Source organism: Podarcis melisellensis (genome assembly GCF_964234715.1).
Source record: "Podarcis melisellensis genome assembly, chromosome: 13".
Taxonomy (NCBI): domain Eukaryota; kingdom Metazoa; phylum Chordata; class Lepidosauria; order Squamata; family Lacertidae; genus Podarcis; species Podarcis melisellensis.
The window spans coordinates 29686961-29712100 of NC_138545.1; the positions used below are offsets into that span (position 1 = coordinate 29686961).

At 46.8% G+C, this 25140-nt stretch overlaps 1 protein-coding gene across 1 annotated transcript in view; it reads left to right on the plus strand.

The window, feature by feature from the left end:
* Positions 1–25140, plus strand: part of RAPGEFL1 (Rap guanine nucleotide exchange factor like 1) — a 53129-nt gene that overhangs the window by 14710 nt on the left and 13279 nt on the right. Inside the window, exons 2-10 of the mRNA XM_081886286.1 lie at positions 7781–7859; positions 10170–10323; positions 10553–10650; positions 11842–11954; positions 12491–12658; positions 14419–14516; positions 15763–15885; positions 16998–17176; positions 21418–21508. Coding sequence (XP_081742412.1) covers positions 7781–7859; positions 10170–10323; positions 10553–10650; positions 11842–11954; positions 12491–12658; positions 14419–14516; positions 15763–15885; positions 16998–17176; positions 21418–21508 — 1103 coding nt within the window. The remainder of the gene's footprint in view (positions 1–7780; positions 7860–10169; positions 10324–10552; positions 10651–11841; positions 11955–12490; positions 12659–14418; positions 14517–15762; positions 15886–16997; positions 17177–21417; positions 21509–25140) is intronic.

A 25140-nucleotide genomic window follows, 5' to 3' on the forward strand; every position in this document is an offset into this window, starting at 1 on the left:
CACAGGGGAGGTGTCAGTTTTATGGCTGCTCAGACCACCCTTTTGGAAAACCTCGACCTGCTTTCTGGTGCTGCCCTGTTGTTGCATCAGATAAGATTCCCTGTTTAAGATCTCCTCCTGTAGTATAAAACCCTTTCATTCTTTCCATTATTCTGCATGCAGCAAATACCGTATTGGCCTGAATATAAGCCACACTCCCCCCCCCCCCAATTCCGACCGTGAAAAGTTAAAGTGTGGCTTATACTTGCGACCTTACAAAAATTATCCAGTATGCAGCCAGGAGCGTGGGACAAGGAGTGCCAGGCACGTGACAAAGTGGTGCTTGCCCCGCGTGTAGTCCCCTGTCCCCTCCCCCAAGGCCGAGAAGGGAGAAAGCAAGGAGGGGAGCAGCTTATATTTGGTTATTGTCTTTCCCCCCCTCTCCCCTCCCCCATGACTTTTAAATGTGCAGCTTATATTCGGGTGTGGCTTATATTTGGGCCAATACGGTAGTGGGAAATTGACAACTGGTAACCGCTAGAAAGATCCCATCTGGGTATGTTCATAAAGGGGAAAGTGCATGTCCATCTGAGAGCACTGGCTGCCTCTTTCCAAAAGCATATTCCTAACGTTAGATCAATTATTCCCAAACACTGTGCTGCAAGATAACAGTTACTGTATCATGAAAAAAGCAAGAAAAATGAAAGGTTTGATGTGTGTGTGTGTGTGTGTGTGTGTCACCCTCACCCACACATGCTGCTGTATCACTGCATGATTTGCTGCTCTGGTCTCAATTACGGTATTTCCAACCATCCTCTGCTGTAAGTTGGTAAGAGGTTCCAACCAACCTCTGCTGTAAGTCATATTCTGCCCCATCTCTGCATCATGTATGGGGCCGGCTGTGCTGTTGGCCAGATTGAGACAACTTGTTTTGAGTGTCATGAAAGGACAGCATTGTACTATACCAATAATAATGTCTTATTATTTTATTTTTACTGTCAATGAGAGCAAGAGGTCCTTGTGGACTTTTCTGCCTCAGTTTCCAAAATAACCTGGCTGGCCTTCAGTATTATGTACCCTAACATGGAGGTGGGGACACAAACAGCATTTGCTCCCCCCTCCCCACCCTCAAACAGCAAGATTCTTGGGCCTATCAGGTATGGTCAGATCATTCAACCAACTCACACCGAAGACTTTTCTAAGGGCTGCTTATTCCTACTACTTTTTCACCACCTGAAAGTAAGCTCATGAGGGTACAGTAGAGAAGGGTGCCTCCAATTATAATTCAGAAATGAATTAAGCATTGGTTTTCAGTTTGGGAGATGATACACTTGGCTGTCTGTGAGTCTGACTTCTTCCTTCCCAGCAACTAGTAAGAATAAGCAAATGTGACAATATCGGTTTCTCCTAGTTTCAAATTTTTTCAAGTCAAGTTCAGTTCTCCACATTTCCACATCACTATGCAATTTTTTTTTAAGTCCTCGTGAAATTTCATAAGCAGTGTGAATTTCTCCCGACATACAAATTTTTGTATGCAATTTGGCTTTACATACATGTTTTTGCAAAGCAGTTTTCCCATATGCAGTCCATTTCTCTATGTTATTTTCACGAATGCGTGCATCGTTGTGCACGTTACCTTTCGGGGGAAACGCCCTGCAAAATTGGGAGAAGCAAGATTTTCAAAGAACCGCTGTGTTTTGGTTTGTGTATAGTTTTGGAAAGAGCAAGCCGGGTGGATTCACCTTTAAACGCAAAAACTGAATCAAATTCCTCTCCCAGCAACAAGTCAGTTTGGCTGCTACATTGGTGCTTAGCTGGAGCTGACTAGGCTGAAGTGGGCATCAGCGATGGGGCATTCCCTTCTCTGTTGCTAATCTGCACCCTGGCCAGTTTGGCCTGGATTCTTGCCTCGCTCAGGCTTTTATCATCCTTTCTGGGATACTGTCTGGTGCAGTGGAGGCAGGGATCTCTTTTCCACCGTCACTCTCCATGGACTGTTTCTCCCTTTCCAATTAATTAAGGCTTAGCTCAGTAGCAGGCAGTGAGCCAGCTTGGCAAGCCCACTGGATTGCAGAGTTTGTGATCAGCTCTGCTGAATGGTGTTTAGCCGTGGCCAGCGCTTGCCTGAGACCTTCTGCCCTTCCTGGGGAAGATGCTGGACCCCTCTCCGCACTGGTGAGCAAAACTGAAAACACCTTTTAGTGGTGTGATGACTATGTCTCCAGCCTAAAGGCCCTTGTGTGCACTGTAGCAGTGGGGTGTTGGTTCACAATATCTCCTTTTTATTAAACTGCATTGCCCCCACCCCATGAAGAATCTCTATCTTTATGATCACTTACAGAATCAACTCTTTAGAAGATGTCCTCAAGCTCTCTTGGCAGGAGTTAATTAGCGGCAGCATGGGTGACATAATTGCCACAATTCGTTTTTGTAGTGTTTCTCAGCCTACTGAAAGTGTTATTTAATATATTCTATTTCTTAACTGTGTGTGTGTGTGTGTGTGTGCGCGCGCGCGCATGTAACCTCTGACAACCTCTGCTGCAGAAGGAATATTAATAGGAGAAATCTAAATTATTAAGAATACCTTTTATTATCTCCTGAGTTGCACACCAGGTGATTGCCACACACAGAGTATAAACACATATCAATGGCCAGTTCAGAAAGCAATTATCTTGTGGCCAGGTGGACATAGACTTCTGTGTGCGCTGACAATGTGCATAGCTGCAGTGCTCGCAAAATCTTCCCTGAGCTAACTGGGTGCTGCATTTGATGCGCCCAATATTGTGTGTGTGTGTGTGTGTACGTGCACGACATCATACACATTGCATTTGCGCGTGATGACTGTTGCATCGGCTTACCAGGCCTCCTCCCTATGCAACATTCACACGCCAGGCTGTGCTGGTTGGCCTGGAACAACATCCCACCAGGCCTCCTCTGCCCCCTTCAAGATTGGGGTAGGTGGGTTAGCCCCATCGCAGTGGACATGGGGGAGTTGTAGAGGCCTCAGCTCCATCGAGTTGGTATGCCTGCTTCTAAATACCAGTTGCTGGAAATCACAGAAGGGCAGAGTACTCTCCTGCTCAATTCCTGCTTGTGGGCATCCCATAGCCATCTGGTTGGCCACTGTGACAACAGGATGCTGAACTAGGTGGGCCACTGGCCTGATCCAGCAGGCCCTTCTTATGTTCTCATGACTTTTCCCCACTGGAAATGCACACCCGCTGGAACAGTACAATATTTTTCACTAGTAGAAAATTAAGGAGCTGTTACTTATTGAAGAAGGGACGCAGGTGGCGCTGTGGGTTAAACCACAGAGCCTAGGGCTTGCTGATCAGAAGGTCGCGGTTCGAATCCCCGTGATGGGGTGAGCTCCCGTTGCTCAGTCCCTGATCCTGCCAACCTAGCAGTTCGAGGTGCAAGTAAATAAATAGGTACCGCTCTGGCGGGAAGGTAAATGGTGTTTCCGTGCGCTGCTCTGGTTCGCCAGAAGTGGCTTAGTCATGCTGGCCATGTGACCTGGAAACTGTACGCCAGCTCCCTCGGCCAATAAAGCGAGATGAGCGTCGCTACCCCAGAGTCGTCCGCAACTGGACCTAATGGTCAGGGATCCCTTTACTTTTACTTGTTGAAGAGGAGCTGTCAGTGAAATTCTGGATGTCTAGACATTTTGAAGAGCCCCAAATGGGGCCAAAAGGTGAGTCAACTCTGTAGATAGATAGACCACAGTAGGCGGGGAAGAAGGCTACCACCTTAAGGTGAATTCAGGCAGAATTTTGTTATGTTTTTCTGAAGTATCCTTACCTGATGATGTCTGGAAATCTAGCGGAATCTAGTGGAGGTTTAGCACTTTATTTATTTGTTAAGCACTTCCAGAAAAAAAAACAAAAAACAAAATCCATTTCAAACCCTGTTAGCCTGGAAAATCCGTGGGGATTTTCCGCTATGATTTTCCCGCCATTTACATGGATCACAAATTTTGGACGATAAAATTTGGGGCGGTATCCTGGTGTACAGTTCTTTCCTGACGTGGGTGAATCCTGGGGGAACAGAAGCACTCATGTGCATGAAGGGTGGTGAAATGCCCAGCGACGCCTGCTGCTATGTCATGCCCGGTTTGAGTGAAATTTAGTGTGACGTGGCAGTAGATAGATATATAAAAAGGCACAGTTCCATAATGCAACCAGTACCGCAGTGTAAATGCAGCGTTAGAAACTGTGACAGATTAGAAACAGGCATGCTAGCACAATAACCTCCTAGTCTGAATACATCCTTACTTAGCAGAGTGATTAATCCAGCCCACCCTGAGGCATTCTGCTCCTGATATAGAAGCTTGTGTACGTTTTAACGGTTTATTTAGGGGGTGTCAGCCTCGGATTAGAACCCTGTCGCTAGCAAAGGCACAGCACAAAGGTGGCTAATTAACTTCCTCTTCTTCTTCCTCTCCCTCTCCCTCTCTCCTAGTCAGACAGTTTTGATTGTCTGGGAGCCTAGCTCTGAAGATCCCGCTGTCTTTTGATGTCTGGCTGATGCAAGGGATTAACATGCTGGCCTCCTTTCTCTGTCTCTTCCCTGCCCCCAATATACTGAAGTGAATCCAATAGGATTTTCTTGCTCACGAGGGCTATGCTAAATTTGCCAGGAAGCAATAAGTTCACACTACTCCCTTTCCCGTCGTGTGTGTGTGTGTGTTGCTGTGCAGAGGAGGTAGAGATACGGACAAATTAAAACACATGCTTTAGCCCAAGCAGTAGCCATAATCAGGTGGTGTTGTCGGGAGAAAGATGCACAAGAGCAAACATCCCAGGTGTCTCTGACTGGAACCTCTTCTTTCTATTTGCGCAATTTCTTTAAGCAACCCATAGTTTAATGGTAGGGAATATGTTTTGCATATAACTTGACACCGCATGTACACACACACACAAACACAAACACACACACACACAAAATCTCCAGTAGGAGAGCTGAGAAACAACTTGGAGGACAACACAGAATGGATAGAAAGGTTATACACTGTTGTCTATTCCTCTTCCTTCTCTTCCCTGGGAATATATAGGGCAGTGGTGGGGAAACATTTTCAGCTTGAGGCCCGCATTCCTTCATGGGTAACCCTCCACATGTGGCCTTGGCCAGAGACAAAAAATGGGTGGAGCAACAGATGCAACTCTTGCCTGTGTATTCCAGCAGCCAGGCACAAGCCAGAGGTGTCTGCACACCTACACCAGTCTCTCCATCCAGACGAGCAAGAGATAATATCATAGTGTGAAGTCACATTCCAGCCAGGCAGAAGCACTTGAGGGTGCAAAGCTGTGCCAATGAGAAGGTGTGTCCTGAGGATCAGATAGAAAGCTTAGAGGTCCCCGGGCCTGAGGTTCTCCACCTCTGGTGTAGAGAAACAAAAAGCATACCCTCCAACATTTCTCCAATGAAAACCAGGACATCTTATTCCATCATCATCATAATTTTATTACTTATACCCTGCCCATCTGATTGGGTTGCCTCAGCCACTCTGGGCGGTTTCCAACATATATAAAAACATAATAAAACATAAAGCATTACAAAAATCTTCCCTATACAGGGCTACCTTCAGATGTCTTCTAAATGTTGTACACTGGTATCTCAGGTTACATACGCTTCAGCTTACATACGCTTCAGGTTACAGAGTCCGCTAACCCAAAAATAGTGCTTCAGGTTAAGAACTTTGCTTCAGGATGAGAACAGAAATTGTGCAGCAGCAGGAGGCCCCATTAGCTAAAGTGGTGCTTCAGGTTAAGAACAGTTTCAGGTTAAGAACGGACATCCGGAACGAATTAAGTACTTAACCCAAGGTACCACTGTATAGTCACTTATCTCTTTGGTTTGTCCATTGCATAACACCATACCCTTCAACATTTCTCTGATGAAAATAGGGGCGTCCTAAGGAGAAAAGGGACATTCCGGGATCAAATCAGAAACAAGGATGGCTTCTATAAATCCGGGACTGTCCCTGGAAAATAGGTACACTTTGGGGTGGGGGGTCTGCAAAAGGTGTGATGTGACCTAAACCTCATCTAGGCTTTAGGAACTTTGTTCTCCAAGGGAACATTCTCTCCAGCCCCTGATAAAACTATGTTTTCAGTTTTTAAACCTAAAAAGGACCTCGTTTGAATGTCTGTTACCTCCTACACTCCATCTTCAGTCTCTTACTAGATGCAAACATGGATGGTTTGAACACAAGCCAAAAAACCCCTACCTTCTCACTTTCAGCTTCATCATGCATCTAGCTGGATGAAGAATTCTGGAAAGCTCACAAGCTTGCATATGGTTTTCTAACGTTTTGGTTGGCCATTATACGGACAGTGAAAGAAGACTCAGGACGGTTTCTGATAGAGGGGAGAGAAACAGACTGAGGAAAACATGAGGAATCAGACTCTTTTCAGGCTCAATGGCTAGATGCTTTGGTTCTGATTAGTATCTTGCTGATACATTAGCCAAGCTGTAAGATAATAGCTTTCAAAATTAGTGGAGCAAATGTTCTGGGAAGAAGCTGAACAATTGTTAAGAGAACTCTGCTGCTTAATTGTTATCAGATCTTTCCCCCTCAGGCATTTTAAGGAAGAGGCAGCTTAGGAGGCCTTATTACTTTTCTGTTTTACAACAAAAATCAGTTGGTTATAGGTGGAGGTGAGGGGTAGTTATTATATACCGTATTTTTCGCCCTATAGGACGCACTTTTCCCCCTCCAAAAATGAAGGGGGAATGTGTGTGCGTCCTATGGGGCGAATGCAGGCTTTTGCAGAAGCCTGGAGAGGGAGAGGGGTCGGTGCGCACTCTCAGCAGCTCTCCGCAAGGCGTGGGAGCCCGGTGCTGGGCTCCCACGGCTCGTGGAGAGTTGCCTGTTCTTGGGGCTGGGGTCGGGGCTTCCCCCTCCCCAGCCCCGCACCTGGGGGTGAAATATTTTTTTCCCCTTTATTTCCCCCCCAAAAAAACTAGGTGCGCCTTATGGGACCTTGCGTCCTATGGGGCGAAAAATACGGTAGGTGGAGGAGCTTTGATTTTTAGTCTCGTTGTGGGAGGGATATGTAGACAGAAGAATTTTATTAACAGAAGAATTTTAGGAATGGATGGTTAGGGAGGTCTTCTGGTCTTTGGCGGATTGATTTGCAGACTTGTTCCTTGTCAAAGGTCCCTGGTTCACTTATTCCCTGGCATCTCTGGGTAGGGTTGAGAGACCCCTGTCAGAAACCCTGGGAAGCCATTGCAAGGCAGTGTGGACATTACTAATCTTCATCAACACCTGGAGCCAAAAGGTTCCCCACACCTGCCCTAAAAGTTGCACTCTTTGATACCCTCACGTGAAATTCTGGTTCATTCCATGCTGCCTTACATAGACACAATTTTGCCACATGTTCAGAGACAACCTGTTCCAGATGTGAGATGGGACATTAGGAATAGTTTCCGGGTCTGGGTCACACCACAGCGCACCACTTTTCCGACGGCGTGAAGAAAGAGCTAACAGGAAAGCAGGAAGAGATTCCATTTCCCTCCTCCGTATCTGAGATGAAGGTTTTGCAATGCTGCCTTACCCTGAAAGCCTTCTCTGTCCCCAGTGCTGGGATACAGGAGGCGGGTCCTTTGTAACCAGTTGGATTGGGCCTTGTTATAAACTCCTTGTGACCATGCTTATCTGCCTACGTGCCCTATCCCGTTACATCACTGAAAAGGAAGGGTGGACCGAATTCTTTGTTAGTTCTGTCGCCTTGCACTCTCAGGGCGGGACAGCAGTATAATCCCTCTCTTTTCTTCCTTCCTTGTCTTTTCTCAGACCTGCTGCTAGACGACATCGTCCTCACCCACTCGCTGTTCCTGCCCACAGAGCAGTTCCTGCACCAGCTGCACCAGCAATATCCTTTCTGCGTGATGTTTTGGAACATCCCATAATGGTCGAAGGGTTGGGGGAAGAAGTGGGGGAGGAATGCATGCCATTCTGAGACACTTTCCTGCAGGAGAAACTCTGTTCGGGTCACCTCACATTTCTCGTTCTTGTTGCATAGAACCCTGTGGCTTCTGCAGTTCCACAGGTTTTATTTATTAGTTTTCTTATTTAAGAAAGGTTCATACCTCTCATTTCACTGTGTGTCTCAAAGCAGCTTGCAGAAGAAGAAACAAAGCGTGCAAAATGTACAGCACAGATTTTTACATCAAAAAAATAGAAACAGAGCAATGTTATATAGCGCAAAGGCCTTCTGAAATGAAACCATCTGCAATGTAACAGTGATGGTGCCTGCCAGTTTTCTAATGGGAGGGAGTGGGCAGAATGTGCTAATGCAGAAATTTGGCTTTGGAGAACAAATTTAACCTCTTGAGAGTGTGAATTCTTATTGTTGTTGTGCAAAATCACCCTTTCGGTTCCAAGCAGCACGTTATAGCAAGACGTGTGGGGGAACCGCTGATCCACGTGTTTTCCAGTGTGTTCTTGGTAATATGTAGTAGAAAGAAAATATATGATGTCACAGCATCTCTTCACTTCCTGCTTCACTTTATTGGCCGCTGCTTGAAGGAAGCAAGGAAATACTAGCATAATGACATCACATGGGGAGATGTGCGTTGATGATGCCCACCAGTCCCCACTCACTTGTGCTTTGGGTCTTACTCTAAGCAGTCTTAACAGTATTGCTATGAGGATAACATTAGATGATACAGTCCTAGTTTATTTTCCCATGTATGTGTCCTTGAACTTTTTGGAGTTTTGGTGGTCATGGTGATGGGAACCATACACCTAATAATAATCTTATGAAGAAATCTGCTCAATCCCACATCATTTGCCAGGCAGATTAAATCTCAGCCTCTAGTGTGTTGCATTTTGGGGTCTGCCGATCAATCTTCCGCATGTTTACTCAGAACTAAGTTCCTCTTCCTTAGGGTGTATAGGATTGCAGCCTTAATCTCTCTCCTTTAGCCTCATCTGTCAACTTCTCTTGTCACACAGGGCTCTCGAGAGAATAAGATAACATTACACAGCTCTGAAAAAATAAACAACCTGGGCTGACTTTGTTAATTTCAGCCAACAGGTAGCAATTAAGCTGCTCCTCCCTGTTAACAGCTCCCACCACCATCACAAATTCTGGTATTGATAGACAGAAGGGGGTGTGGATGTGGGTGTGCGGAATGTGACCTTCTCTGGTTCTGTGAGTTTCTGGTGATGACATACACACAAACATATAACACTGCATTAAAAAATCAGCCCTGGTTTTTTGCATTTCCTTAGGAGCGAATTGTACATGACATTTTGTCTACTCTTATCAGCCATCTCAGTTACCCCTATTTGTTTGTTTCCCATCTCATCTCTGCAACCACAAAATCTCAAAACTTGCTTTCTTTTCCCCCCTCGTGGAGACAGTTGAACTTAAATAAACTGGGATTTTCAGGCTACGTAGCTTGCAGGGACAGCCATTGTTGCTTTCATTTGCATTTCTCTCTCTTCGGATAGTTTACATGGCGCTAGTTCCCATTTTTGTCTTTCCTCACAACAACCCTCTGAGGTAGGTTAGGCTAATGGAAAGTGACTGGGCCCAGGGTCAGGTGGTGAGCTGGATGTCTTGGGTGGAGATCTGAACGCAGGTCTCCCGGTTCACGTTTGAAATGTGAACCACCACACCACTGACATAAATCGAGATTCTCCATATTCTGAATCTGCACCAAAAGATACCAAAGTCCACAGCCTCCTGGATGGCTGAGGGATATGCAAACTACCGTATTTTTTGCTCTATGAGACTCACTTTTTCCCTCCTAAAAAGTAAGGGGGAATGTGTGTGCGTCTTATGGAGCAAATGCAGGCTGTGCAGCTATCCCAGAACCCAGAACAGCAAGAGGGATCGCTGCTTTCACTGCACAGCGATCCCTCTTGCTGTTCTGGCTTCTGAGATTCAGAATATTTTTTTTCTTGTTTTCCTCCTCCAAAAACTAGGTGTGTCTTGTGGTCTGGTGCGTCTTATAGAGCGAAAAATACGGTATATCCATTAATGGAGAATGGGGTTGTTGGCCCGTTAGTGATCTTTGCAGTTTCTGTGATCTGTACTTGCCATCTTGCTATCTGGACCCAGAATCAACCCACCCCATTCCAAACCTCATCACTTTGGCTGTTCTCCTTTCTTCCAACCACTCCCTTCTGTGGCTGCAGCCCCGATATTTTCCCTTGACTTCCATGTGGTCACCTTCATGACAGCGTCGACAATCCCATCACCGCCATGTTGGAAGGAAGGCGAAGCCATGCACCGAAAGCGAGCAGTTTTGGTTATTTTGCTTCACTTCCTCGAGACGTACAAGGGGATCTTGCAGGAGGAGGAGAAAGCAGGCAAAGTTATCAAGGTACACCATGACACCCCTAACCCTACTCTCATTACAACGAGAAACTTTTTAAGAAAAGAAGAATAGCAACAGATTGCAAAGTATTAGTCCAGCCACAGTCCCCTGCCCCAATGTCCTTTTGCCTTACTTGGTGGCAAATAGCCATAGATCCAGGGGGGGCAAAATAGAAGATACCCCTTCCTTTTATATCAGAGCATGATGGATCAGGCCACTTTCTCTTTTCTCCTAGGACCTGTATCTGCTCATTATGAAGGACTCCTCCCTCTATCACAAACTGGAAGATGAAATTTTGAAGCTTCATCAGCTTGTGGAGACAGTTGAACTCAAGTAAGGGGAGAGGGGGAGTTGGAATATGGAATGCAGAATTTCTCCTGCATGGGGAAACCTCTCAGGCTGCTTTTCCTAAGTGCATTATATTGCCGGTACTGCATTCACAAGAACGGGTTTCATATAACCTCCTCCACATCTTGGCAAAACAATTGTTGTGGAGGTTCGCCTGCACAAACTTTGCCGCTTTCCACAGTTGCCATGTTCCTCTGTCACCGCATCTTCCTGGGCAGACCACTGTTTTTCATTTGTGCATTTGCTGGGCAAAGTTTCAACAAGATAGCTCAGGTTAAATAAGCCCCAGGAATCCAGGAATTCAAACTTCTGTGTCAGTAGTTGTTCTCCTCGTGCAATCACAATCCCTCTCCATATGGAGGAGCTACATGCATACAGTGGCACCCAAGTAGAACGTTTGAACATGGTGTTTGGTGGTGTGCAGGCCAGATCCCTCCTGTGCAGTCCTGCGACACACACACCTACACACTTTCTTTCTTTGCTTAGAGGGGATGATATGAACTTCCCCAAAGGTTGCAAACTAAGAGGTCATCTCCTTGGAACTAGAAATCAAGGAGGACCATGCTCTTAACCACTATGCTATACCTAGTTCTGAATAGCCGAAGCTTTCATAAAGCTGAGGTCACCACAATCCTTGTTACTTTGCAACCCAAACAACTTACTTATACCTTACATGGTACTGATGTATATAAGAACATAGAAGGCTTAGGGTTTTTCCATATTTACCTTTTGCCCTGTCCTGTGCTTTCCAGGTCCAGGAGACAACTCTTGGGGTAAATGTTTAGACTCTTCTAATAGTGGCCAGCTGTCTAATGGTGGGTTATTACAAGCAGCAGCCTATTCTCACAACAGTCTCCCTGGCCAAACTGCCTCTGAAATCCCTAAATCATGATTGGGGAACCCGTGGCCCTTCATATGTTGTGGGACTCCCAACTCCTATCAGCCTTAGCCAGCATGGCCCAGTGGTTGGGGATGATGGGAGTCAAGCCACATCTGCAGGACCCCTGGCTCCCTGCTTCTGCCCTGAATGCTCCTTAGAAACTGCATTCAGAAATTCAGACTCCTTAACCCCTCACAGAGTGGCACGGATGCCCTGCTCCTCTGAAAATTTTCCACATTGTGGCCCATGTTGCTTGCCCCTTTTCTAGCTTCTAAATCTTGCCTTCTTGGCCGCAGGGTGACTGAAGAAAGCCATCCCCCCAGCAAGCAAGTCAAACCCCTTTTCAGGCATTTCCGGCGCATAGATTCCTGCCTCCAGACACGGGTCGCTTTCCGTGGCTCAGATGAAAGTGAGTATTAAAGGAGATGAGGGCGTTGGTGACGGTCGTGTTGGGGTTCCCACTTGGATTGTCTTTAAAAGGGCTGATGAGTGCAGCTGCAGACACGGTTCTGCAATTCCACCCATAAATCCTCCTCATCAAATTACAACCATAGAAAGCTTTGGCAGCACACAAATAATAGAACAAAATCACTTCAAAAGCTTGAGTGAAAGGTAGACCTTTACCTGGTGCTTAAAGCACCAGGCGGACCTCACTGGGGAGAGCCTTCCACAGACTAAGAGCCGCAGCTGGGAATGCTCCCTCTGACATCACCCTCCAAGTGTCCCTCAGAGGAGGGGGCTGGAGAAGAGCCTCTGGGAAGCCCCTCAAGGTTATGAGGATGAGTCGACAGAGGGGATTGAATCCCACAGCGACAGTAGGCCGAATCCCCTCCTTATTGCAGGATGATTGTTATTTTTAGTTTTTCCCAACCTAAGTGTATTTGTTCACCACGGCTGTCCTTTGCTGGCTATGGATTCCAACCTCCAGCCTCTGTTTCTTTCTAGTCTTCTGCCGTGTTTACATGCCAGACCACTCATACGTCACCATCCGGAGCCGCCTCTCGGCCTCCGTGCAGGACATCCTCGCCTCGGTGACTGAGAAGCTCCAGTATTCGGATGAGCAGCCCACCCGGGAGGAGGCTCTCATCCTGGTGGCAGTAGCGTCCTCAGGAGGTAACTCCCGAGAGCTGGGGTGGGGGACAAGGCAAGAATGGCAGAGTGACAATTCCCAGAAGGTTTTAACAATCAGTCCCTCTTCCCAGGGAATTCTGGGAATTGTAGCTCTGGGAAGGGAATACGGGTCTCCTTACAACCCTCCGCATTCTTAACAACCTATAGCTTCCCAAATTTTTTAAGGAGGAGCTATGGTTGTTTAAAACGGTATAATGCTTTTAAATGTATGTGTGAATGTGGCTATAGTCCAACAATATCTGAAGGGGCCATGGGTTTCTGACCCTCTGCCCTAATAGAATCCTGGCCACATTGCACTGTGAGCAAATGCCCTATTTCCATATGCTTCAAAGAAGTGATCTACATGCCAGAGCAGAAGGGGTGTTTTGGGGTGTGGGGGAGCAAGAATCCCTGTCCAGTTTGAACTTGAGGAAAAACCCTACCAGACCCTGAACATATATATATATATATATATATGCAGGTTTTGGTGTCCTCGGGTGTCTTCCCGTGTAAAAGTTGGGGTGTCTAGGCGACGTTTCGACGAGGTCTCACTCGTCATCTTCAGGCTGGTGCTTTCGGCTTCTTGTTACTGGAACAGAGCAGGATCTCAGTGTTTGAGTTCCTATAAATACTGTTGAGGGGGTGTGGTGTATAGCCTCCAATGTTCTGGGCAGAGAGGAAGTTCCCAGGCTAGTGTGCCTTTTCTTCTTTTGTTCCTTAATTACTTGAGGGATATCTTGAGTGATTTCTTGAGTGATATCCTGAGTACCACTTAGGTGGGTCATTAGGTGTGGATTAGTTGCTAAAGTCTTTGTGTCTTGACCTCTTGAACTTTGTGAAGAGTTTTTCTGAGAAGATGGCTGTACTGCACTTAGTTGTGCTCTGGCTTGGCTTCGTGTATAGGGGCCACAGGCCACAAAACCACAGCTCGCCCCTATACACGAAGCCAAGCCAGAGCACAACTAAGTGCAGTACAGCCATCTTCTCAGAAAAACTCTTCACAAAGTTCAAGAGGTCAAGACACAAAGACTTTAGCAACTAATCCACACCTAATGACCCACCTAAGTGGTACTCAGGATATCACTCAAGAAATCACTCAAGATATCCCTCAAGTAATTAAGGAACAAAAGAAGAAAAGGCACACTAGCCTGGGAACTTCCTCTCTGCCCAGAACATTGGAGGCTATACACCACACCCCCTCAACAGTATTTATAGGAACTCAAACACTGAGATCCTGCTCTGTTCCAGTAACAAGAAGCCGAAAGCACCAGCCTGAAGATGACGAGTGAGACCTCGTCGAAACGTCGCCTAGACACCCCAACTTTTACACGGGAAGACACCCGAGGACACCAAAACCTGCATTCCTGTACCCGTGAAAATCTACGAAAGCAAATATATATATATATATATATATATATATATATATATATATATATATATATAACGCAGGTTTTGGTGTCCTCGGGTGTCTTCCCGTGTAAAAGTTGGGGTGTCTAGGCGACGTTTCGACGAGGTCTCACTCGTCATCTTCATTGAAGATGACGAGTGAGACCTCGTCGAAACGTCGCCTAGACACCCCAACTTTTACACGGGAAGACACCCGAGGACACCAAAACCTGCATTCCTGTACCCGTGAAAATCTACGAAAGCATATATATATAACATTTCCACAATATAAATGATAATACGCCTCTGTTTTGAGATATGTTCCTGCTGTTGCTCCAGATTGTTCAGGAACTCTTTCTTTCCTTGCTTTTTGCCAGAGAAATCTGTGCTACAGCCCAATGAAGAGTGTGTTTTCACTACCCTGGGGATAAACAGCCATCTCTTTGCCTGCACTAAGGAGAGTTTCCCATCGCTGGTGAGTGAGCTCCTTTCTTCCCCTCTGCTCTGCTCCTCCCTTGGCTGGCAGGGACTTTTTCTCATGCGGGTGCTGTGTTTCTTGGTGTAAGCAGTAGTGTAGAGGTAAATTTTGATGTGCAGGAGCTCTTCATGACAGCTTCTATAGCAGTATATTGTGTAATACCCAATTTATCAGGCTCAGCTGACAGCCATAGGGCATGTTAGGGATGCAGGTGGCACTTTGGTCAAAGCCACTGAGTCTCTTGAGCTTGCCGATCAGAAGGTCGGTGGTTCGAATCCTTGCGACGGGGTGAGCTCTGTTGCTCTGTCCCAGCTCCTACCAACCTAGTAGTTCGAAAGCACATCAGTGCAAGTAGATAAATAGGTACCACTTCATGGGAAGGTGAATGGTGTTTCCATACACTCTGGTTTCTGTCACAGTGTTCCATTTCACCAGAAGCGGTTTAGTCATGCTGGCAACATGACCCGGAAAGCTATCTGCGGACAAATGCCAGCTCCCTTGGCCTGAAAGTGAGATGAGCACCGCAACCCCATAGTTGCCTTTGACTGGACTTAACCGTCGAGGGGTCTTGTTAGCTAGCAAAGGGTGGTGTATTGATAGTATGTTGGAATTTGGCTGAGGAGACCTGGGTTGACATCCCTGATCAGCCAGTTGGCATGACTACGGTCCTATGCATAATTACCCTGAGAGTAAGCGCCATTGAACTCAGGGCCGTGCACTTCTAATTGCATAGATTCAGCTTGTAGAACACATTGAGATTTAATGAAAGGCCTTCAGCCAGCTGAAATGCAGCCTTTAGATTCTAATTAGCAGTGCAAACAACCCTGCAAAGAAGTGTTACCATTAAATTGCCAGTGTGAAGTAGGAACCCTATCAAGGAAAAGGGGGGAAAGTGTCCAATCTCTGCTTGATTATTTATCTGCACTTCCTCTGTCCTAAACCATCACTAGTAAAACCTGAAAGCCTTGTTATCAACTCATTCACTTTCCAGAACAAGGAGGTCCCCTCAATCACCCTGGTGGGATCTGGTAGGCGACATCGCCTTTCTTGCACTGAAAAAGGTTCCCAGCCCCTGCCCCACTGTGAGCTTCTGTGCCTCTGTGGGATCAGGGAGCTGCAGTTGCCAGAAAGACTCCCCACCCCCACCCCTTGTGCTCTAAAAACACCCAGGTTTTCTTCTTGGTTCTAACACATACATTGGAATCTCTCTCCCTGCTCTCCACAAACTTGGCCTTTCCCCCAGGTCCCTCTCCCTGAGGAAATCCAGGTGTCGCCAGGTGACACGGAGATCCATCGAGTTGAAGCTGAGGACGTGGCGAATCACCTCACAGCCTTCCATTGGGAATTGTTCCGCTGTGTCCATGAGGTAAGAAAAATGAATTTGCCCCATAGCTGGTGAGCACGGAGGAAACTGGGTGAGGGAGTTGGATTGGGAATCTGAAAATGTTGCAACTTAAGAAGGATGTGCATGGCCTTCAGAAGTGATTGGCAGCTAGGTTAGGGGCCAATATTACAGGCTGGATGCCCTAATTCAGGGGGTGAAGAGTTTGTTTCAGCGTGAGGGCCACATTCCTTCATGGGCAACCTTTGAGCGGCAGTCACATGACAATGGTGGGCAGGGCAGAGGCCAAAATGGGTGGAGCAGCAGTTGTGAGCCTTACCTTGGTTCAGCAAAAGAGCAAAGGCACTTAAGGAAAGTGCAGAGCAAGGCTGGTGATGGGTGTGGCTTGGGGAAGAGTCCTAAGGGCCAGATAGAGAGGCTGTCAGCCCCTGGGTTCCCTGTCCCTGTCCTGATAGGGTGGTGCCTTCACATTCAGAGCAGCCGCAGATGAAGGATCAAACTGCACGGGATATTAATCGCATGGTTTGCCCTCAAGTGCACGATTCAGGAGACAATTAGCATGTCAGGGAAAGGGATAGGTGTCTCCTTGGCAGCTAGCTTTCTATGTGGAGGGAATTCCACCGTTGCCCCATCCCAAGGAGCATTCAGTCATGGGAGCCCCTCACCCCTCTGAAGTGGTGAAGCCCAGAGACATGGTTTGATCATCTCAATCTGAACTAGGTCCTCAATTCTATTATTCTTATGTTCCCTCTGTGTAATCACTCCTCTGCCCCTTCTCCATCCTTGATATATATAAAGAGGACTGAAGGATGAAGCCACTCCTTTTAACCGGATAGCTGGTGTTGTGGCTGTAAGGCAGGGACACTCAATGTGTCCCCTGCCCAGTGGTGCTGAACTACAATTCCTGTCACCTTTGACTACTGGCAGTGCTGGCTGAAACTGATGTGAATTGTAGCCCAGTAAAATATATATATATATATATATATATATATATATATATATATATATATATGGGGGGTAACCACATTGGCTACCCCTGCTGTGTAGAGTGAGGCATCCTTTCCCTTCACTACAGGCCAGGAGAGGGCTACAGGCACGCAGGCTATTAACTTCTGCTCTGGCATCTTTCTTTGTAGCTGGAATTCGTGGACTACGTGTTCCACGGGGAACGTGGTCGGCGGGAGACAGCCAACCTAGAGCTGCTGCTGCAGCGCTGCAGTGAAGTTCAGCACTGGGTGGCCACGGAGGTGCTGCTGTGCGAGTCGCTGGGGAAGCGGGCCCACCTGCTCAAGAAGTTCATCAAGGTGGCAGCCGTGTGAGTGCTGCATCTTAACCCTTTTCTGTCTGGGGCCAGGGTAGAGACATGCAAAGATCAAGCCTTTGGCGACTGTTTGAAGACTTTGCACAACCTGAACAGCTTCTCTTCTTTCTCACAATGCATTCTGAAATCCCCCCCCCCCCCGTTTTCCCAATTAACGGCGGTGTCACTAAGTTACGGAGTTGCGTAAGAAGCTCTGCATGTTAGAAATGTTGCTCAGGTGCACCTTTGGCTTTCTGAGATTTGAGCAGGAGCTTGTCCACACATTTTCCAGCATCACAAGGGCTAGGAACTTTACTAAATCTGAAAGCTGAGATTCTGCACCTGCTGCGCTTTTTCTGCACTCCTACAGAATCACATCGCACACCCAGCCTCAAGTTTACAAAGTAGTCGCCTCTGTCCAACAGAGTTCCTGCAGCTACTCTAAAATCTGAGAAAACAGGGTTGCAATGGTTTTGGTGAAATTTGCTTTGTCGCTGCTTGGACATGTAACTGGCTCTCCATGCAGTAAGAGACACAATTTGAGAAGTCTCTTAAGTGGCTGCTACATAGCATGTATTAATTTGAATCCCCTCTCTGAGATTGTGTGCCTTTACTTGCATGGGGTGCCAGTTTCAGTTCTGTCCAAAGTGGAGGCTGTTCTGATAGGGCAAAAGGGGCACTGTGTCATCAACCTCAGTCTGCTTTAAACCAATCCCTGCCTTCCCTACCTTCTTTCTTAGAACCTGTCCAGTGGGTGACACTGCTTGGCCGCTTCTTCCTTAGTCCCAGTGTTGCCCTTGTAGAACTCAGCAGGGAGGAGGGTGGGGACAACGCTAGAATTAGTTGGCTCTGCCTGCCTACTGCCAGTCTGCCTACTGTCTTCCTCCTCACCAATCCCACCACTGGCCGCCACTGCCTGTGCAGTAATTTGGGCTAAATGTAGTTGGGTTTACACGCTAAAATCTTTCCCCTAAGAATGGATGGTCATGTTTTATTGAGCAAAAGTGCCCCACACACCAGTAGAATAAGTTACCTTCAAAGGAGCCTTCAAATTATGTTTGCCACCCCTTTTTCTTTCTGAGGCTCCTGTATCCTAAAGGGCTGCATGATAGGCAGAGAGCCATCGCAGGGGGCATTTCCAGGCACAGAGAGGCAACAGTGGGGGGAAATTCACTTGCCAAATTCCTGCCTATTCCACCGCTGCTCCAAGCATTGGAGCCCTACCAAGAAAAAGGTGTCAAATCCTACCCAGAAGAATTGGAGCTATCTGAACCCACAATCATCTACCCACTGCTTCCAAGTCATCACCGTAGTTTTGGTAGTGGCAGCGGCATCGAATGACTGAGGTGGTTTTGGCAGCAGCAGTGAGTAAGCAAGCGGCCAACATTGAGAGCAGGTTGGAGTGCTCTGGGAATGCGGAGAGGCACTCCAATCTCCTCTGATGTTTCCCAAAGGCTGCTGAAACACTGGAGAGGATCAGAGCGGTCCTTCCTGCTTTCAGGGTGTTCCCACCAGCCAGCCATGGTGGTGGCTTTTCTCAGCTTTGCTACAGAACCTGCCACTCAACCCACCATAACTGCAGTAGTGGCGGCTTTCTCAGGGCCACTGTGTCTGTGTGGTGAGTGTGGATGTGTCTATATGGGGAGGATGTGTTGTGCATGTTCGGCATTTGTGGTACATGTGTCTGTATGTGTGGTAGCCGTGCCCACCACTTGGACATGGCCCTCAGAAAGTTAGGGAGCTGTCAGTGCAATCCTTGGGTTGAAAAGGTTAGCCACCCCTGCTTTGATTAGCACCTGGACGCAATAGCTTCCTTTGCCTCACTGCTTCCTGCTGAGCACACTGGTGAATTGCCCCTTCATTTCCCCACAGTCAGTCCTGTTCCTCATGTGGGTGGGTTAATGCCTGAGCTTCTCTTACCTTTTGTAACAAAGCAAATGATGACCATGAAAATATGACTGTAATTAACCTATTTATCAGCAGATATGCATAGGAACGGATTGATTAAGGGGAATTAATCAGTAATAGCTTGGCTGCACTCAAGAGAAAGCAAACTGGAAGCAGAAACTGCACAAAGGAAGCTTCTAATTAAAGCTGTAGGGTGTTTTTGCTGAACAGGATTTAACTTCTGACTAAATGGTATAGAAATATATTGATCTGGGGGTCTGGCTTTGTCCTGTTATATTAAGCAGCCCATTGAACTTCCATTTTCATTCTGTTTCCAGGTGATTGCAGAAAAGTAATGCCTCAGCATTACTCAAGTCCCTTGTCTGTCAAACTGCTTATAACTAGGGCTGGGCAAAATTTGTGTTTGGAATTGATAATGAAGCATAAAGTTCATTTGCATAGGCTTGGTTTGCAAAGTTGTAATCTGAAACCTTTGAGGAAAATAAATCCATGGAGAAGGAAATGTTTTATTAAGATGTGCAATTGTTTGCAAAGAGGCTATAAGGAGCTTTCTTATTCTGAGTCAGACTACCAGAGTGCAGTGCCAGAAATCCGTGGGAGACTGAGCTGAACGAGAATTTCACTGGATGAAGATTGGGGTGGGGTTTCAGTGCCCTGCAAAATAGAGGGGAATTGCAGAATAAGTTGTGCAAATGTACTTAATTTATGTAATTTTTACATGTTGTAGAATTTAGAATTTTAATTTATGTTTGTTTGCTTCACACAAAGTGCACATGGCCCCAGCCATGCTAAAAGTGTACCGTACCTCCTCAGGGTGGTGCCTGTCAAACAGAGATCTGAGCATGGTGGCATTTGGCGATTAATAAATAAATAAATCTCAAGACTCTTCTTCTAACTGTATTCCAGTGCAGGATTATTGCTCTGTCCCAAGTGTTTTGAAAACACTTCGGCTGCACTAGCACAGAACACTAATCTATGGTTTGCTTCCCCATAACTTGTTCAACAAACCACAGATTTCACAGATAAGCTAACAAGCCATGCCTTGCTTCCCTAAAGCTTGGCTTGCTTCCCAGTTGCTTTTGCCTTGTGCCTCTGTAGCTTGGTTAGTGTATTGGGTGTGGTGTGGGGGTGGGGAAGTAGCCAAACAAACCACAGTTAAGCATAGTTTGTTAGGGGTCAGACATGCCAAACCATGGTAATGACATCATGGTTTGTAAGCCAACCACAAACCATGGCTTCACATTATGGCTTGTATCCAGAAATACAAGCTGCTGGATTGACTTCAAACATTTGGACAAGCCATACCTCAGCTAAGCAGACTGTGGCTTTGTGTTATGTATGAACCTTTATGGTTAGCTGTTTCCTAGTCACTCTTTCCCACCGAAAGGAAGGAAAGAAAGATGAAAGAGAAAGGGAGACTGAAAGAAGATGTTGGGGAAAGGGGGTGGATTAAGAGTTTAGTATGGGGGAGAAACCATGAGGCGGTGAAGCCAATGGTCTGCAGATGCAGGGAAGGGATAGTGTGGGGTTTCGTGAGCGGAGACTACAGGCGACCACCTTCCCATGTGGTTCCATGTTCCATGTAGTCAGCTTTTGGTCATCTTCCAATTCTGTGAATTCACCCTGAAATATTCATGTCTGCAGATGCCCAAAGTCTGTGCCTTTACACGACAAAATTGCTGCTGCTTTCCCCTGCCTTCCCAACTTTGCTCTGGTCTTGTTGTGTTCAGCTGCTGCTGGGAATCCCTGTCTGCCTTTCCCCTGCATGCTCAGGCTGCCTCCCGCCTCCCTGGGCGCTAGTGGCTGGTGAAGTCACAACCTTGACACCATCACCCAGAGTGACTCTAACAGCCCACGACAGCTGTATTATTGCTTCGGCTTCCTTCTCAGCTTGCTTTCTGCATTGAGGAGTGGGGAAAGGAGGCCAGAAAGGCTGGAGGCTGGAGTGAGGAGCTGAGCAGAGCCATGTACTTGGAAGCGGGTTTGGTTAGGCTTTCTGGTCTTGAATACTATGAATCAGAAGTGCTTCGGTTGTAGAGAGAGCTTGTGGCCTCCTGGTTTTTATTTATTTGCAGTGGCCCCCATTTGCTACAGGTGGTGGGAGCTATGGGTTGGGGCTTGTGGGTTTCCTTAAGGGGAACCACTCCGGCACCCTCCATAATTCAGTTACTATTGATTTGCACTTGCTTTCTGTCCAGAGGATGCTAGGTGATGGATGCTGAATGTAGGAGCAAAGTGGCTGCTGTTCTAGAGAGCTTACAATAGTTATCCCAGCAGAGAGGCTATTGCAGGCTTGAGCTTTATCAGTGTCTGACTTCTTACCTGCCCCCTTTTCCCCCTCCCCACAGATGTAAACAGAACCAGGACATGTTGACGTTCTATGCCGTGGTTATAGGGCTCAACAACGCACCTGTCAGCCGTTTGCGTCTCACCTGGGAGGTAAGAAGAACCAGGGAGCCTGATTTGTTCACATATGTATGTGGGGGTGGGTGGGTGGGTGGCAGGGCTATGTGTAATCCCGCCCAACTCCATCCAGATTCTGCAACTAAGCAGTTCCTCTTCTGCAGTCAAAACCCCAAAATCTACACATTGGTTCGTTGGCTATTTAAAACAGCAACAGCTGATTTGGTGGGGTGGAGCTTGACACGGCTGTCATTGTAGCTTACCTAGGCAGAGTTGGGGTGAGGCCAGGCCCTGGTAAGGTCAGGGCAGTACCTACTCTGCCCTCAACCTCATCACCGTCCTGCCCCACCCCAGCGTCGTTTGCCCTCTCCCCACTGGCCGCTGCTGGGGCGGGGTTGTTGTAGCCTTTATCCTACGAGTTCAGCCAAGAGTAGGCCCTTGTGGCAATGAACAAATGTAAAACACGTGTAATATAATAAGCAGCTTAGAAACAATGCAGAAACGCTGGAGAACCAAAAGCACTTCTGCAGAACCCGGGAACTCGAGATGAACCAGCAAGAAAACCAAGGCTTCAGAGACACTAAAAGGATCTAGTTGTGGAAGCAGCTATGCTTTTGTGTATACTTTAGAAAAAATAATTAAAAGTGAATGAATGCAACACTTTATGTTAACACCCAAAATAAGAACAGATTCTCAGAAGCCAAGGTGGATCATAGCAAGGCAACACTCACAGCTCTCAGGTTGGTATGTGTGGGTTGGGTTCAGTTTTCCAGACCCCCCCCCCTCTCTCTCTCTCACACACACACACACACAAACAAACACTTTCTCTTTAATATCCACCCACACTCTTTCCTCCTCTCTGTATTTCCAGCCCTTTTGCAATTGCCGTCTTTCCTGTTTGCCAGGAGTTGTGGGTACACGTACTTTTATGAAAGGGTTTTCCCCTCCTTTCCTTTCTTGTGCTCCTCCCTAAGAATTCACACATAATCTTTGCCATCAAACTGGGTCATCATCCCTGAGGAGGGAGATAAACAAGGAGCCGGCAGGCTTCTGGAAGCAACAGGATCCTCCCCTGTGGGAAATGGTCCTGATACTGGCTAAACATAGCTGGGCATTCAAGAAGCACTGCTGCCTCCAGCTGTGGAGGCAGGTCATAGCCTTCAAGGCTAGTAGCCACTGATAGTGTTACCTTCCATGAATCCTCTTTTAAAGCTATCCAAATTGGTGGCCACCGCTGCCTCCCTGAGTGAATTCTATAACACAAAGTGTTATATTGCCTCAAATGTGGACAAGCCCGTGGAAGTAAGATTCAGCAGCCGCTGCAATCAACTTCTGTGAATGGAATGGGGAAGGGACAATTTTCTCCTTCACCTCAGGTGGATTGGCCCCGTCACCATATTATATGCTTTCTAAGCTTGGGTGTCAAGTGAATATATTCTTGTTTGGCTAGGTCTTTAGCTGTTGCACCGCCAAAGCCAGCGCTTAAAATGGCTTGTAGGATAATATCTGTATTTACCGTGCCACTTTGAGGGCGCAACCCCAGCCAAATCTAAGAACATTTTAAGTCTCGTTGATTTCTGTCGGAGAGAGTTAGGCAACTGCTTTCTGATGAAAATCAATGAGACTCAAAAGAGCTTAAGCGTTCACTTGGAGGCTGATAGCTGTGACAAATGAATGTCACACGAGCTCCGGGTATAGGGGCAAAACGCTTCTGAATACTAGGTGATTTTGGAATGTCGTTTGCAGTGCTTGGTTGGGGGCTCCAAGAGGCATCAGGCTAGCAGGCTGCTGTTAGAAGTACAACACTGGACTCAGTGGGAGAGGATGGATTACCATATTTTAGCATAATAAGTTGAGGTGTGAATGAGCTTTTGGCTCAGGGCCGGCCCTGTCATTAGGCAGAGTGAGCTGGCTGCGTCTGTAGGCAATTGCTGGGGGTAGAGGGTAGGCAGGAGCAGTGAGGTGTGCCACACAGCCTGCCTTGCACCCTGTAAAAGTGAGCCTTCTGCCCTGTGCTGGAGGGCTCTGCCCCGTCACCAGTGTTGCAATATAATCCAGCTATCAGTCTGGTTGGCGTCTGCACACAGAACTGGGGCAGGATGCTATTTTCTCCCTCAGGCAATTGCTTTTGCCTATACATGCATCCCCTTTTGCTCTCTTCCCTTTTACACGAGCCAGCAAACAAATCAATAATTTCCCCACTGATTTTAGCTTCCTGTTTTGCCCAAACTCTGTGAGCCACCCAGTGAACTTTCATTAACGGGTGAAACATAAATATTGCAAATAAACAAATAACAGCAGCAGCAGCTTTGGAGGATCCTAAACCATGGCTTGAAGTAGATTTAATATCCTGGATTGTTCCAAAGCTGTTTTCAGGCTTCAGTGAAATGTGAAACTGTAGTTAATGGAAGAGTTTGTGGTGTCATTGCTCACTTGCAGGGAGGGGAGGGAGGCGCAAAGGGGCTATATAGGTGAAAGACCCATTCATAAGGGCTCTGTCATATATTGGCATGTTAAGCCAAGGTATCATCAAACGTCATCAAAACCATCTGATTCACAAAGGCGGTTCTTAGGTTTTTCTGGATTATGTTCATGTTTGCTTATTGCTTACTTAATCGTATTTACTTATAAAAGCATTTCCGTACCTCAGTATCATAAAGTATTATCATGATATGCAACTTTAAAACATAAGGAACTATTCAAAACAATACAGATAATCATTAAAGTGACTGGCTAATAAGAAGAAAGAGAAGTTAGCTGCAAAGGCCTGTTGGCATAAGAAAAGTCTTCAAGAGATGCTTGGAAGTCAAAAGCGAGGGTGCCTGTCGCATCTCTACTGGAAGTGTGTTCCATAACATGGGACCAGTGACACTAAATGTCTGGCTTCTGGTTGAGGTTTCTATAACACGGAGGACAGTGCCCCTACAGATGATTATGTTGCTGGGTAGTCTTGGGTTTCCTTTTCCCAAAACTGAGCCTGCCACACCCTTGAGGGCAGAGGGCAGTGCCTGCTGTCGGGCAAGTTGCTGCACATTGCATGTGCGCTCCCAGACATGCTGCCCATCGGAGTTAGTTCAGCACCAACACCTAGACTGACTCATTGCATGAGACAAATCATGTTTGGCACATTTCCCCGGGTTGGTTCATCCACTCCCCAAAATATGCAACGAGGTTACCGTGAGACAAACGGGAGACAGGTCTTCCATAAGAACCTAAGATGAGCCTTGCAGGATCAGACCAAAAGCCTATCTGGTCCTGCACCCTGCTTTCACAGTGGCCAGTGCGGTATGAATTAGCCCTCTGCTGCTAGTGTGCCTTGACTAATACCGAAGGCAGTATATAGCCACAATGACTACAGTGGGCATTGATAGCTGTACCCTCCGTGTAAATCCATCACATACACGTCTGACTGCTCTTAATACCAGGCCTATTCATATAGCCTTGGAGGTATGCATTATAACTGTGCACCATTGAGGCCATAGACTTGTTATTTACCTCAAATCCAGATCCATGGAATGCAGGTTTTCCAGTCCCATTCTGGAATTGGCATTTTGGACAGAGTTGAAGCCTGCACTGCAGCTAGTCCAGCTCAGGACCTTCATACGGCCTGCCCTGATGTTGCGTTCCCCTGTTAGCTCCTTGGAGGAAAAGATAGTATTATCAATGTA